This window comes from Trachinotus anak, unplaced genomic scaffold, assembly GCF_046630095.1.
Source record: "Trachinotus anak isolate AG129_WGS33_773 ecotype Australia unplaced genomic scaffold, CSIRO_AGI_Tana_v1 ptg000013l, whole genome shotgun sequence".
In the NCBI taxonomy this organism is placed as follows: domain Eukaryota; kingdom Metazoa; phylum Chordata; class Actinopteri; order Carangiformes; family Carangidae; genus Trachinotus; species Trachinotus anak.
This window is the reverse complement of record NW_027273864.1, coordinates 20,701,772-20,714,982: the sequence shown is the minus strand read 5'-3', so window position 1 is coordinate 20,714,982 and position 13,211 is coordinate 20,701,772. Positions and strand designations below refer to the sequence as shown.

The window sequence follows — 13,211 nt, the reverse complement described above, 5'->3', positions numbered from 1 at the left end:
ACACACCAACAATCTCCTTGCATGCATGGATGTGTAATTTTTCTGCAATTCTTGTTCCTCAGTCCTCACCCCCACTTTGCCTCCTCTCCTCTTCTCCCCTCCCTCTTATTCCTTCTCTCTCTCTTTATCTTCGTCTTCCTCTAACATGCATCTTTTTATTTCATGCTGTAATAAGCAGATATCATGGCCGCTGCTCGGTACAACCGTCAGCAGAGTGGCGTCAGTAAGTCCTGGGATCTCCCCAAGTGTGCATGGGTGTGTGTGTGTGTGTGTGTGTGTGTGTGCACGTGCGTGTGTGTTGTCTGCGTTTGTTTAGTTTGTAGACTCCTCTGGACAACCATGACTCGTCTCTTCCTGACAGACTGCTGTAGGAGACTGCCGCCTTGTCAAAGCTCGGCCAACCCTTTCATTCGTTCGGGGAAAGTGTGTGTGCATGTGTGAGTGCATATGTGTGTGGGCGCTTTTGCCTGTGTGTGTGTGTGTGTCCCTGAGTCACATGCTAAGCCCCAAACATCAGCTCAGGGATCCCAGCCAATTAAAAGCTAACGCAGGCCCGGATGCCTTGCCCCTACCAACATCTGGGTATTAAACTAAACGCCTGCGATATATTAGTTATGAAGTCAGCAGCTCTGAGGCAGACCACACAGAAGTGCACATTTCACCGTGTGTCTGAGTGTATATGATCCAGATAGTTGCTCTGTAATTTGTTCACTGTGTAAATTGATAAGGTTTGTTTAACTAAATGGCAACAAGAATGAAAAAGGAGATCATCATTTTCACCCCTGCTGTTTTGCATCATCAGATTTGTCGTCAGATTGCAGCTGTCATCAGTTCTCGTGTGACTGGTAGCTTACCGCAAATGAGGACGGAGATGGGTTGTGGCGTGAGACAAATTTGAGCACATTCTTCATGGAGGATGTGTTGTTTCAGACAAGACAGGCATCAGAATGAGCAGGCAACTGTGAAACTGTAAAAAGGCTTTTCTTTGACTCTTGAGGAGAGTGAGAGGAGGAGAAAATGGGAACAGATAGTGGGAAACAGGGGGAGGAAAAGGGGGAGAGGTTCAGGGAAAGCACAAGCGTGAAAGTGATGATATAACACCGTATAATACAATGACCCTTATCAAGGGGGGCACACGCAAACACACACGCAGACACGCACAGGTGTGCACGTTTAGTCATACAACTGTGAAATGATGAAGACAAGTCTCCACATGTGTGCTCAGCTGCTGGGACAAATTTAAGTACAGTTTACACGCTGAGGAGAGAAAGAGATATAAAAACCCACGCACAGAAAGACTGGCTTGCTCTGCAGAACAACTGGATTTGTTTATAACTCCGGGTTGCCTGTTTCATGTACCAAGAACCCTGGCAGAATGAGGGTGCCCGTGTTAAAGGGGAACTCCATTCATTTTGTTAGTTTGTAAGTGCAGAATACGAGTTTGAAAATGAAGGAAATCTGGAGGTGTGAAGTTAGACAGAAATGAACTCACCAGACCTTGTAGCCTGCTCCTCATCTCTGCCTGAAACGAGCAGCTACATTAGCTGCGACTAGACACTACACTCTCAAATCTCCAGCTGAACTGTTTTCGGTTAAGTTGCATTGTGGGTAATGGAGGTGCAAAGTTTTAACATAGAAAAGGAATGCATGGAGAAAAAAAAAAAGAAAACTGATCCATTTTTAAACTGACCAGTGTGAGTCCAACACTGTAATGGGAGTGCCATGCTAAATTGGCAGACTCCTCCTTTAACACCTGAACTGAATATCCATATTCAGATTTACTTTATGGCTAACATCTGCTCTTACAGTACAACAACAGCTGGACTTCAGTTTGAGACTTCTCAGATTTTGCACATGGTCAGCCCCATGCGACAGCTCCAAGCGGCTTTTATGTGATGTCTGCAAACTTTAAGCTCAGGTTGTTATTGACCCTAAAGCACTACCTAAAATGTGTTGGTAGTATTAATGCTGAAAACTGTCAAAAAACAAAAGTTGGCATTGGATGCTTGGTCAGATTTGTAATCCTGTTTTTTCTTAGATCAGATTTTTCCCATTTAAATTAGGACATTTTGAAACAGCCTTCTGTGGGAAGGATTTTACAACTGCTTTGGCTCAAATGTCAGTGTGCAAAAATTCCTAGTTTTAAGACTCCTGGTAGTAAGACAACATTTAACGTTGACATATTGAGTAGTCTGACATATTTTAGGTTTGATTTGTGTGTTCGTGTTGGAGAGAAGTTTGCTTGACAGGGACCATGCTTCACACCAGAGTGTCATTTGGGCAAATGAACAAATCTGCAGTGTCTGACATTTGACATTTTAAATTCTCGGCATCTTTAATATGCATCATATATACAAGCTGTGTTAATTTACTAAGAACACTGAAATTGATACTGATGACTTACTCTAAGAGGAAGAGCATATTTATAGCTGTCTGCCTGCATGGCCATACAGTATGTTGACCTACCAGTCAAGATATTACCCTAATCTGCCTAAATGAGGTTGACCCTGCCTTTAAATCTACATTACTGTCTCGCTCTCTATCCATCCATATTGTCATCAAAAGCCAAGTAATGAAAAAGTTAGTGGTCAATAAATTCAGCATGGCTTTCTCCCGATTCACCCTGACAGCTGAATTTTAGTTTCCCCTCTGTGAGAGGCTCTCAGGGCTGTGGTCACTGTGTTCGTCTGGTGGCCTGCAGGCCTCGTCTGCTGCTGTCGTCGTTCGGAGGGACAACACCGCGGTTTCTCCCACACGACGAATACAAACACACACAGACGCGCACACATAAACACACAGACAAACGCTCACGTAGTGCTCTCTCCGTCTATGTCTCTCTTTCTGCCTGTCTTTGTCTGTCTTGCACTCAGCCACACACATACACACACACGCGCGCGCGCTGGATATCCGCCCCTGTGCACACACATACGCTCTCCCCCTCCATCCCCTGGAGCCCCTCTGTCTCTCTTTCCTCTGTCTCTTTTTTTTCCTCATGAGTTTTCCACCTCCTCTCTCTCCTCCCTCGCTTCCAGCTGTGTTATACAGCTAAGGAATATAAGTAGCAGCAGGCCGGCTATAAATATCACATGCCCACCCAAGACTGTTAGGATTATTATTTTTCTTATAATCACTGCGGTCTTTCTATAAACCGAACAGATTATTATCTGGTTTTTGTTCCTCAGTGCGGGTCCCCGTTTCAGTGTGTAGCAGCATGTCTCTGTACCGGACGTTTTCCTTTTGCTGGTGTCAGGGATATGATTGACTGGGGAAGATTTACAAGGCCTCGATTTGTACTTTAACTGCTGCATTGATAGTATGGCCTCAGCAGTGATGAGTAGAGTGGACAAAAGCCAGGAGAAAAAATGACGTAGAGCTGCAGAAAGGATGGGAGGGAAAGAGCAACAAGCAGTTGGGTGACGTTCAGGAGCACTGGTGAAGGTGAAGAGGAGGGCTTAGCTGGATTTACGATGACGAAGCTCTGTTCGTTTTTTCTTGAAATTGGGGGTTGGGCTCCTAGTTGTTTATAGATGGAGCAGTACTGCGAGCAGCCTCGGTCTACAGCTGGGAGCCAGCTGTGTGAATCAGCCTCCTCCTCCTCATCTGCTTTATCCATCCATCCCTCTCTCCCTCTTTTTTCCTCCCCCTGTTTCCTCCGGCTCTCCTCCTTAAAAGGAGTTCAAAGAAATATTTGTGGTCGGGGCGTTGCGTACCTGATACACCGACATGCAGAAGTAGAAGATGTAGAAAAGGGGAAGACAAGACAAGAGTTAGATGTTACATGTTAGACAGAGGAGAGAGTAAGGTGTGTTTGGGGGAGGGGGAGAATGGAGGTAAAGAGAGAGGAGGGAGGGAGGAGAGGAGCGGGGTACAGGAAACCACAGGTATGTGCACGATGGCGGGTGGGTGGCCTGGAGAGAGGACAGAGAAAATGTGGGATTGTGGAGGAGTGAAGGAACAGCCAGTTATGGGGGGACTGAAGAGGAAGGAAACACATTCTCATGGGTTGGTAGCACCACGTCCGCCCTCTTGATAGAGATTTTGGTTGAAATCCCTAATCTGACAAATGTGAAACATCTAACTGCCTCTGAGAAAGGGAAGCTGCTCAGTGGCTGGCAGCACAAAACTGCGCTTGTACAGGCAAATGAAAACAAGTAGAGGTGAACCACTCCTAATCCCAAAACAAACGCTATCAAGTCACTGACTGATCAAGCAAGCGTTTACGGAGGTGGTAAAACAGTAATCATGACTGCGCAGCCAATGCAGTGTGTTAATGTGTATGCAACTACAAAGGAGCTCCAGTAAATGACAGAGCTTTTTGCGCCAAAATTCGTTCTTTGTGACTGAATTTCTGCCTTCTTTGCTATTTTCTTCATGGTTGAGCAGTATGTGCTCAACTCTTTTCCTCTGCAGCTGCTGCTCTCTGCATACATTTTCATATGGCATATGGCTTTCAGCTCGCCTTAACTTAAAAAATAAATTCTGCAGTGTTTGCTCTACTCATTTATACAGTGATTGGTTTAGCCCAGCTCCTGTCTCTACTGTTTGTAATCATGTTGAGGTGCCACGCTCAAGCCCTCTAGTGGCTTGATGTCTGTCATCAGTCACTCCGGCTGTGTAGCAACAAGGGATCAACGTCTCATTCTGCCATTTCGACAAGGTGAGAACCCAGCAGTGAGACATCAGCACCACAGCTTCCTCAGCCCACAGTTTACAGTACGGGGATATGTGAGGTGTGAATCAGTGGGGCTGACACCAGGGCTACAGTGCTGACTATATCAAACCACAGTGCTGGCGTAGTAAACATTAGTTTAGGGCTTCGGGGATTCTTCTTTCTCGACACGGCTACTCAGTTACAAGTTTGTAGTCTTACACTCTTGAACCCAGGATTATTAGTGATGTACACCAGGAGTAGTATACACTTTACATCAGACATAGCTCTTCAAATGTATAAATCAGATCCCTCAATGGCTAATTACATCATTTTTTTTTTTAATGCTACATTTTTCATTAAAACCTTCATGATAGAAACTATGCATTTTCAATAAACTTATTGCTGAGAGTTTGCAGGAATTGAGTTTTTTTTTTTTTTTTGCAGGATTGCAGTTTCCTACATACTGGATTTTCTTGCAATGATCAATTTAAACAACAGTTTCATAGTGTGATTGTATCATCTCAATACAATATCAGTGAAACTATCACTAAACAAATTGTTTCCCAGCGTTAATTGAACAGTAGTAAACAGCTGCTTCTCTGCGCTGGGTTCCTTGTCACAATAATGCTTATTTTTGTTCAATATCTTTTGAAAATGTCAGTTTCAGGCTTAACAAGGATGAAAGCTGTTTTAATCAAACTCAAACTGGCTGTTCATAAGTAGATATGACATTAATCTTCCCTGCAGCAGGTCAGTGAGTAGGGCTTATTGTACATTACAGTGATGTCTCCAGCCCTGTGGCCTTTCAGTGGTCACACCATTGGCCCCCATCACATTACAGCAGCTGTAAGGAATTCACAGAGTTTGGGTAAAAGGGGTAAAAACACAGGGGAGGGTGGCTGGGGGAGAAATACAGGGACGGAGGAGAGTCTGTGCTGGGTGGGGGGGGGTTAGAAAAACAAAGCCAGAATTTAAAAACAAAGTTTACCACCGAAGGAAAACAACTGGGCTAGAAGAAGTCGGTGGGCGAGGAGAGAAAGACAGAAGAGGGGGGAAAAAAATGAAAAAGAAAACGAGGTAGACTCTGGACTGTGGTTGGCTGATGGCCTGAGCCCCGCCTCCGTTCCCCCTCCCTCCTTCACTCCGTCTCCAGCCCTAACACAACAGAATCTCCCACAAGCCCAGCCACATCAGGAACGGCTGGCTACATTATAGCTGCCATTATCGTCTCTCAAGTCATAACAGCCAGAGAACACCCACCTCGACTGCAGCTCCGCCAGGAGGGGGAGGGGCGAGGGAGAGGTCGCAAGAGCAGGAATGAGCAGAGAGAGAGCAAGAAGGAGAGAGGGAATGAGGGAAGGGTGGAGGCAGCGGGGGAGAAGGGAGAGCAGGAGATAGCCAGAGATAGTGATACAGAGCCATGGAAAAGACAAAGAGAAGATGAAAGTAGGGAACAAGGGAGAGGGTGGGGGTGAAAGACAAAATACTTTCAGATGGGTGTTTACACAACACAATACACTCCAAAGATGTGTGTTGAGTGTTGTATATTTGCCTGTTGTGTACATGCTGTCTAAGCAGTAGAATATTCTGCAAACATGCAAATGAGAACACACACAAGCATACATACTGTATACTCATTACATGCAATACATTCCCATCTGAGAGTAGAGGAAAAATGAGGTTAAGAGGAGAGGGGCTGTCAGTAAATTCTGCTTTTTACATTGGCTGGGGGGGCGGGGGGGCATGTGTGAGCCCCAGGTTAATGTTACACTCAAGAGTAGAGCCGTGTAGAAGCAGAGTGGAGCAGGGCCGGATCAGGCCTTTTGTCTGACACAACCAATGACCTGTGGAAATGTCTGTTCTCTCTAGAGACCTCCTCAGAGGGAGGAGGACCGACGCTTTATGGGAATGTCGCAAATGGCCAAACTGTGCAAGACTAAACAATGTTTCTCTTTGTTTACCACAAGTTCAAACTATCACCTGGGAACTGAATTTAATTGGACAAATACGTATTAAAGGCCATTAGAAAAAAGTCACTTAATACAGTCTAGTCAAAGTGATGCAACAAGTACAACACTTGTCAAGTTTATTGTGTTGGTCTGCTGAGCAGTACTTAGAGCCCTAAAATAAAATGAGCACACTCATTGAGACATGTTCCTGTCAGTTTAATAATAAAGTGGAATTTGTTGTGTAATGTGGGACTTGCTCAATACAACACACTCAGGGGTTTAGTTGCTATAACCATACTTGGTCTGGTATGACCAGTAGAATATGGTGGCTAATGTTAGCTAGAGTCAGACACTTTGATTGATTTTGCTGTGTAATGGAGATTATTTAGATTTTGAATTTCCCTAGAGATTAATTAAGTATATTTTATCTTAATCTTTTACCTTTATTAAAGGGTTCACTGACTTTATGACTTTATGACTCAACACTATGGTTAAACCACATTTTAGTATTTACATTATCACCTAGATTTTAATGGTAATGCTAAAATGTAGTGCAAACCTTGCAGAGCAGAGCATTATCTACCTAAAATTTGCTAACATTAGCCTCTATAAGATACTGGTCATGCCAGACTAAGTAAGGCTGCAGCAGCAAAACCCCTGAGTGCTTTGGACTAAGTAGAGGTACATTTTATTGCTTATGGATTCAGATTTTCATGTGGTCTTTCTTCTTACAGAGGTTACACAAACTGTAAATGTTTGACTTCCTTCACAGAAAAGCCAGGACCAGATCTGTTCTTGTATTTAGCATTAGCTTTTGCTGAATGGCGGACCTTTACAGTGTAGTGATTGGGTTTCTGACTGTGAATGAGTAATAGTCCATTATTGGTGGTGCTGGTTTGGTGACTAAGTATGTAAGCCGGAATGGAAATTTATTGCGATAAACCACAGTCAGGACTTCTTGGGCTTGTTTTATTCTTTATTCGGTAATACAGGAAAGCTCAGCTAATATCACAATCCAGGAACATAAAATAGACTTACATGAGTTTGTCTCACTCTGGAAACACAGTGCAGTGCCCCAAAGCAGAACTATACTTCTAAACTATACTAAAATATGAAGTCACACTAGGATTTTCATGCACCAAATTCGATTTTTTTATGCTTTTTTAAAGATTCCTTTCAAGCTTTTTTATTGAAGTACTCTATTATCTTCAATACACTAGTGCAGAAATGTTAATCTTTTTAGTTAATCAGCAGGTTAGAGATAACTTTGGCCTGTGAGAACTTATTGTTATTGTCATTTATTGTTACTTTTTGACTTTACATAGACAATAAAAATAGTGTATTGAGTAAAAGAAGCCTTAACAGACAAATTAATTTTGGAAATTATTTATTAGCTGATACCTTTACAACATACACCTTTTCTTCAAACTGTGTATCCTGTTGAGCCTATTCATTTTATATTCATGGTTTTTTCACACCGGTTTCATCATAGTTCTGTGTATAGTTGATGATGTTTAGGCCAGAGTAACTGTGCAAGATTAGAGATGTCTGGCAGTTAGGTGTGGCTTATTTGTATGGGGTGGTGGTGATGTTGCCAGGTTAGTGAACTTGGAGTGTTTGAATGTGGAGGTTTTGGGTGTAGAAAGTGGCTGGACTTCCTGTCCTCATCCTCAGCTCCTTGGTTCCAGCCCAGCTCACGGTGCCGCAGTGTAGCAGGCTTGTTTAGTTAGCCGTTTGATTTACGGCCTTGGGGTTTTTAATATGCTGCTGCCCCGTCCTTCTCAAACCCAGCACCACAAATTACACCGGGGAGCAAACTCCCTTAGAGTTTCTCACAAAATATTGACCTAAAATAGCACAATGGCACAACACCTGTGTCAGCACCGTGCCTGTATGAAATCATCCATCTGTACATACATTATAGGTATTACAGAACATAAATCCATATATCAATACAGACATGTAGACATTTAATAGATGGAAAGCATTTATACACATGCACTTATAAGTGCATTTATACATTTTTTAATTCTATAAAGCTGAGTGGTACAAGGTTTTGAAAGTTTTTCCTGACCTGAAAGTCATCAGTACATATATGAAAATATATATGATGTGTTACATACATGTTTGTATGTAAATGTTTCCTGCTTCAGTAGTGTTTCATTTTCACAGAAAGAATCAGAATTGGTGAGGGACTACACACATATATTTTGGTGAACAAAACAATATTTTTTATATATTACATATAATAAAAACTTTACATATAAACATATTGTATGTGGATATGCTAGTTTGTCAAGTATGTTTCATAAGAAGCATGATGGACTATGTCCACTGACAACATTTTAAGAGGGGCTCCACTTTTGTACAGAACAGAAGTCAAAGTGTCGGACTTTTACACTTAGCTGGGTTAAGTCCCTCTCATGTGGGTTGTTTGGGCAACGGTTGCTTTTAGGCTAAGGTTTGGAAAAACTATAAGTAAATGCAGTGAAAAATGTATTTTTATTTATTTTCCCCCTTCTTGGTATTATTTTTTTCATTGCTGGTTGACGTAAAACGCACCACTACTAGTGCGTCAGCACCAGCAGGAATGTCGACACAGAGGGCAGATTTAAAACTCTGGTATACTGCAAAATACAGAGAGATTTACTTAGTTCTGATAGGCTTAATCAGCATTGTGTGAAGTCATGAATGTAACAGATGTTTTTTAAATGTAAAAGCCCCTTACTCAACTTTAATGTTTTATTTATTTTGCATCTCAGCAAGTGGGATTTCTGTCAAATTAGTAGTAATTTCTAGCAGGCAGGGTTGCTCAGACTTAAAAAACATTTATGATGTTGACTTCCTCTGCAATTGCACTTAGTTTACAGTAATTCACCTGATAGGAGTGTGAACTGTGTCCCAGCAGAAACACACACACAAACAAACAAACATTTTTCTAAAGCTTCCAGCTTGCTTAAGGTGGTCTCCTACATTATTCACTCTTACTGAGAGCCGCCACTCTCTCCAGCACACACACACACACACATGCTACGCTGCAAATACACTTGTCTCCAAAACTCTCTTCTCATACACACCTGCCACCGGGCTTACACAGCACAAACTGTATATTCACAGTCACACTTACTCTTAACACACACACACACATACACACACACACACACACAGATTCTCGGTAGACTTGGTGGCCACTGGATTATTATGCTACCCCCTGGCGAGACTGACAGGTGTGTCTGTATGTGTGTGTGTGAGAGTGTGTATGTGTGTGTCAGGCTGTCTGGGGACCCCCTTCTTGGTATTTATTAGTTCTGGACAGCTGAGGTGCTCGGCGAGATCTCTATTTAGCACTTCCGGCTAATTATCATACCCACATCCGAAGCTGGTGCTGAATATGTGCAATTAGGCCTGGACCGCCCACGTCATTTAGCCACTGGCTAACTTTGCGTACCAAATCCCCCTGGTGGCTTGTGGGCTTAAATAGGTCCCTACTGCCCTTTTAACACTTGTGCTACTACATAACAGGCCTGGCAACCTGTTACACTCAAACCACAGAGCTTTCATCTGCAGTGGACAGCAGCTTTCCCAGACTGGGTTTCAACACTTGCCACATGAACACCAGCAATGTAATATTTTTAATTCCACATGCATGACAAGGACTTAAGGGCAGAGCCAAAGAATGTGGCATCAGAAAGTCAGTTTATGTTTGCATTGTTAGAATAAAAATTGTAGAGCACGCACAAAGAAAGAAAAAAGCTATAGCCTCTCCCCTTCTGTGGTAGCCATGACATCAGTGTGTGTGCAGTAATTTTTTTGGCCTTAATTACGTCTGTAAACTTGTAAGAACCCTCTGACTATTAGTGCTTGCACTGATGTGGTTGGATGTCTGTAATGAGCAGGTGCTTGATCCTGAGATCACTCAGCTAGAATTACCTTACACATACACTCTTGTTGAAAGATATCTTGTCTCAATATGAGTTTGATACAAAAGGCTGCTCTGTGCGGAAGTGTAGTGCATTCACTTATCTCAGAATTCTGAGAAACATTTAATGGAAAAAAAAAACAACTTCTGAGATAATAATCTCAATAATTAAAAAGAACAAGAAAAAAAATCTACTATTCAATTCCTTTATTCTTCTTTTTCTGAATTAATTAAATCAGAATGAATGAGATTACTTCCCAAAACCAGGGCAACGCATTAGGCTTCTGTAGCTCTGTTCTAGTCTCATTTTAATCTGTTTTCGGTGCCAGCTTCCAATAACTATTTATCTTTTAAGATATGAGGCAAAACCCGGATTTTCTTCTTCAGTATGTCTTTTCCATGTTGATCACTACTTTCCAGATGGGCAGGTGTGGCAGGTTTTTAGTTGTTTAGTTCAGCAGCGTTTGAGGTGCAAGACTCTGTTTAGAGGAGAGGTTAAAGCCAAGCCCACAGTTTGTGTCCAAGGTTATACATAGTAGTAGTAGAAAATATAGTAGTAGTAGAAAAAAAAAAAAAAAAAAAAAAAAAAAAAAATATAAATATATATATATATATATATATATATATATATATATATATATATATATATATATATATATATATATATATATATATATATATACCTTCACTTATGTAATGGATTTAGTACTTTATACCATCTGTTTAAAATAAGTATGACTCATGATTTTCAGAGAGAGCTTATTTTGCCCTTGAACCGTTTTGCTTGGTTTGGTATGTTATTAACATCCTACATTTTCTTTTTTTCCCCGACCACAATTGTTTTTGTCTATTTGGCTTTTCTTTCTGCTAGAGTTTAGTTTAGTTTGGTTGGGCTGGGTTTGTTTGGATTTCCTCTCTTCTCTCTAACCATGTCCTTGTCTGTGTGTCAGGTCCAGGGTATAAGGGGAGCAGTAGGTCTCGGAGCTCCAATGCCAGTGGACATGCAGCCACACCAGGGGCTGTATCACTATGAGACCTCACCCAGCCAGCCCTCCAGAGGGTAAGACTGCAGTTAGTCTAAGGCTATGTCCTCACTCACTACTCTGCAAAACTTAAAGGAATAGTTCAATATTAGGGAAATATGCTATTTGAGTAAGATGAGAAGGTTAATACTGCCCTGATGTCTGTGTATTATGTAACAGGCTACACTCAGGAAATGGTTAGCCTAGCTTAGCATAAAGACTGGAAACAGTGGGAGACAAATAGCTTAGCTCACTCCAAAGTGAGAGAATATGGATCCCTTAACTTTTTGACCAAGAATTGAGACCAAAATATGTGTGCACAAGCATGAAGGTACCAAACCAGGCAAGTTCACAGTGACAACAAGGCTTTGGTAACCTGCCAACATACACTGAGCCATATATTAATATATTAATCTTTCTAGGTGTATTTTGGACAAAGTCAGACAAGCTGTTCGTTCTTGTTTCCGGTCTTGATGCTGAGATTCATATTGATGTTCTGAAATATTTTCCAAATCATTGAACTCTCTGATCTTGTTACAAGAACTAATCTCATTCTTTTTTTCGCCCATGTCATTCTTCAGACACTAGAGATCAGAAATTACATTTCATCTTGAATTACGAGAAACAGTTCCTGTTTTAACACAGCGATATTATGAAGGCACAGAAGCAATTGTTGTGGACACAGTACTAGCTCAGCCCCTCACTCCTCCCCCTCTCCCCCACCTCCTCTCCCCTCCCTCCCTGCTTCATGCCACCCAGGTTGCGGGTGGATTCGGCCTCTCTCTGACAGCTGCTAATTACAGGCTGACCAGGCCCTGCTGCGCTCTGCATGACTGCCTCGCGCCCCGCTCAGGTTACCCAGAGTGAGGGAGAAACGGAGAGAGTTGGAGAGAAAGGTGGCTGTGCAGGACAGAGAAAGACAGAGGGGCAGGAGGAGGAGGAGGAGGAGGAAGAGGAGGGAGAAAGGAAGAGGAGATAGAAAGAGACAGAAATGACAGAGGGGTAGAGAGAGAGAGAGAGAGAGAGAGAGAGAGAGAGAGAGAGAGAGAGAGAGAGAGAGAGAGAGAGAGAGAGAGAGAGAGAGAGAGAGAGAACTAAAACAGAAGGGATGAATGGGAGAAGAGAAAGGGAGAGAGGACTGAGAACAGGAGGGAGGTAAATTCGGGGGGAACCGGCACAGTGGATTAGAGAGGACAGATTAAGCTCCTGTGTGGAATACACGTTGTGGTGAAAGAATTAAAGAACTGAAAGGACGTCTTAGGAGAAGGTGGATGGATGAAGTCTGCTCCTTTAGGAGAGGAGCAGGAGGGACAGAGAGAAAGAGGAGAAGAGGGACAGAGAGAAAGAGGAGAAGAATAGCAAAGACTGATTTTGAACCACTGAGACTGAGGAAAGGTCAGAAAATACATTGAAATTCATGCTAAAACTGGAAAGTTTCAATGAAGCTTCAAGTTTGGAAGGGGAAAACCCAGATGAGTAAGTTTCCACAATGTAGACCAAGATAAGGGTTATATGCCATCTACTGGTGGGAAGGAGACATCACAAAAGATTAGACTAAAGTTAGACTGAAGTTTTTTTTTTCTCTCCCCGAGTTCAGCTCCTCAAGCCATGCTTTTTTTTCTCCAGGCTGGTCGCTTCTAAAAAACAGTATCAGCTTTTATATATGCTTT

At 42.3% G+C, this 13,211-nt stretch overlaps 1 protein-coding gene across 1 annotated transcript in view; it reads left to right on the top strand.

Moving 5' to 3' along the window:
* gli1 (GLI family zinc finger 1) overlaps nt 1–13,211 on the top strand; it is a 49,278-nt gene that overhangs the window by 26,200 nt on the left and 9,867 nt on the right. The window contains exon 2 of the mRNA XM_071494650.1: nt 11,470–11,579. Within this exon, the coding sequence (XP_071350751.1) occupies nt 11,509–11,579 (71 nt within the window). The 5' untranslated portion in view covers nt 11,470–11,508. The remainder of the gene's footprint in view (nt 1–11,469; nt 11,580–13,211) is intronic.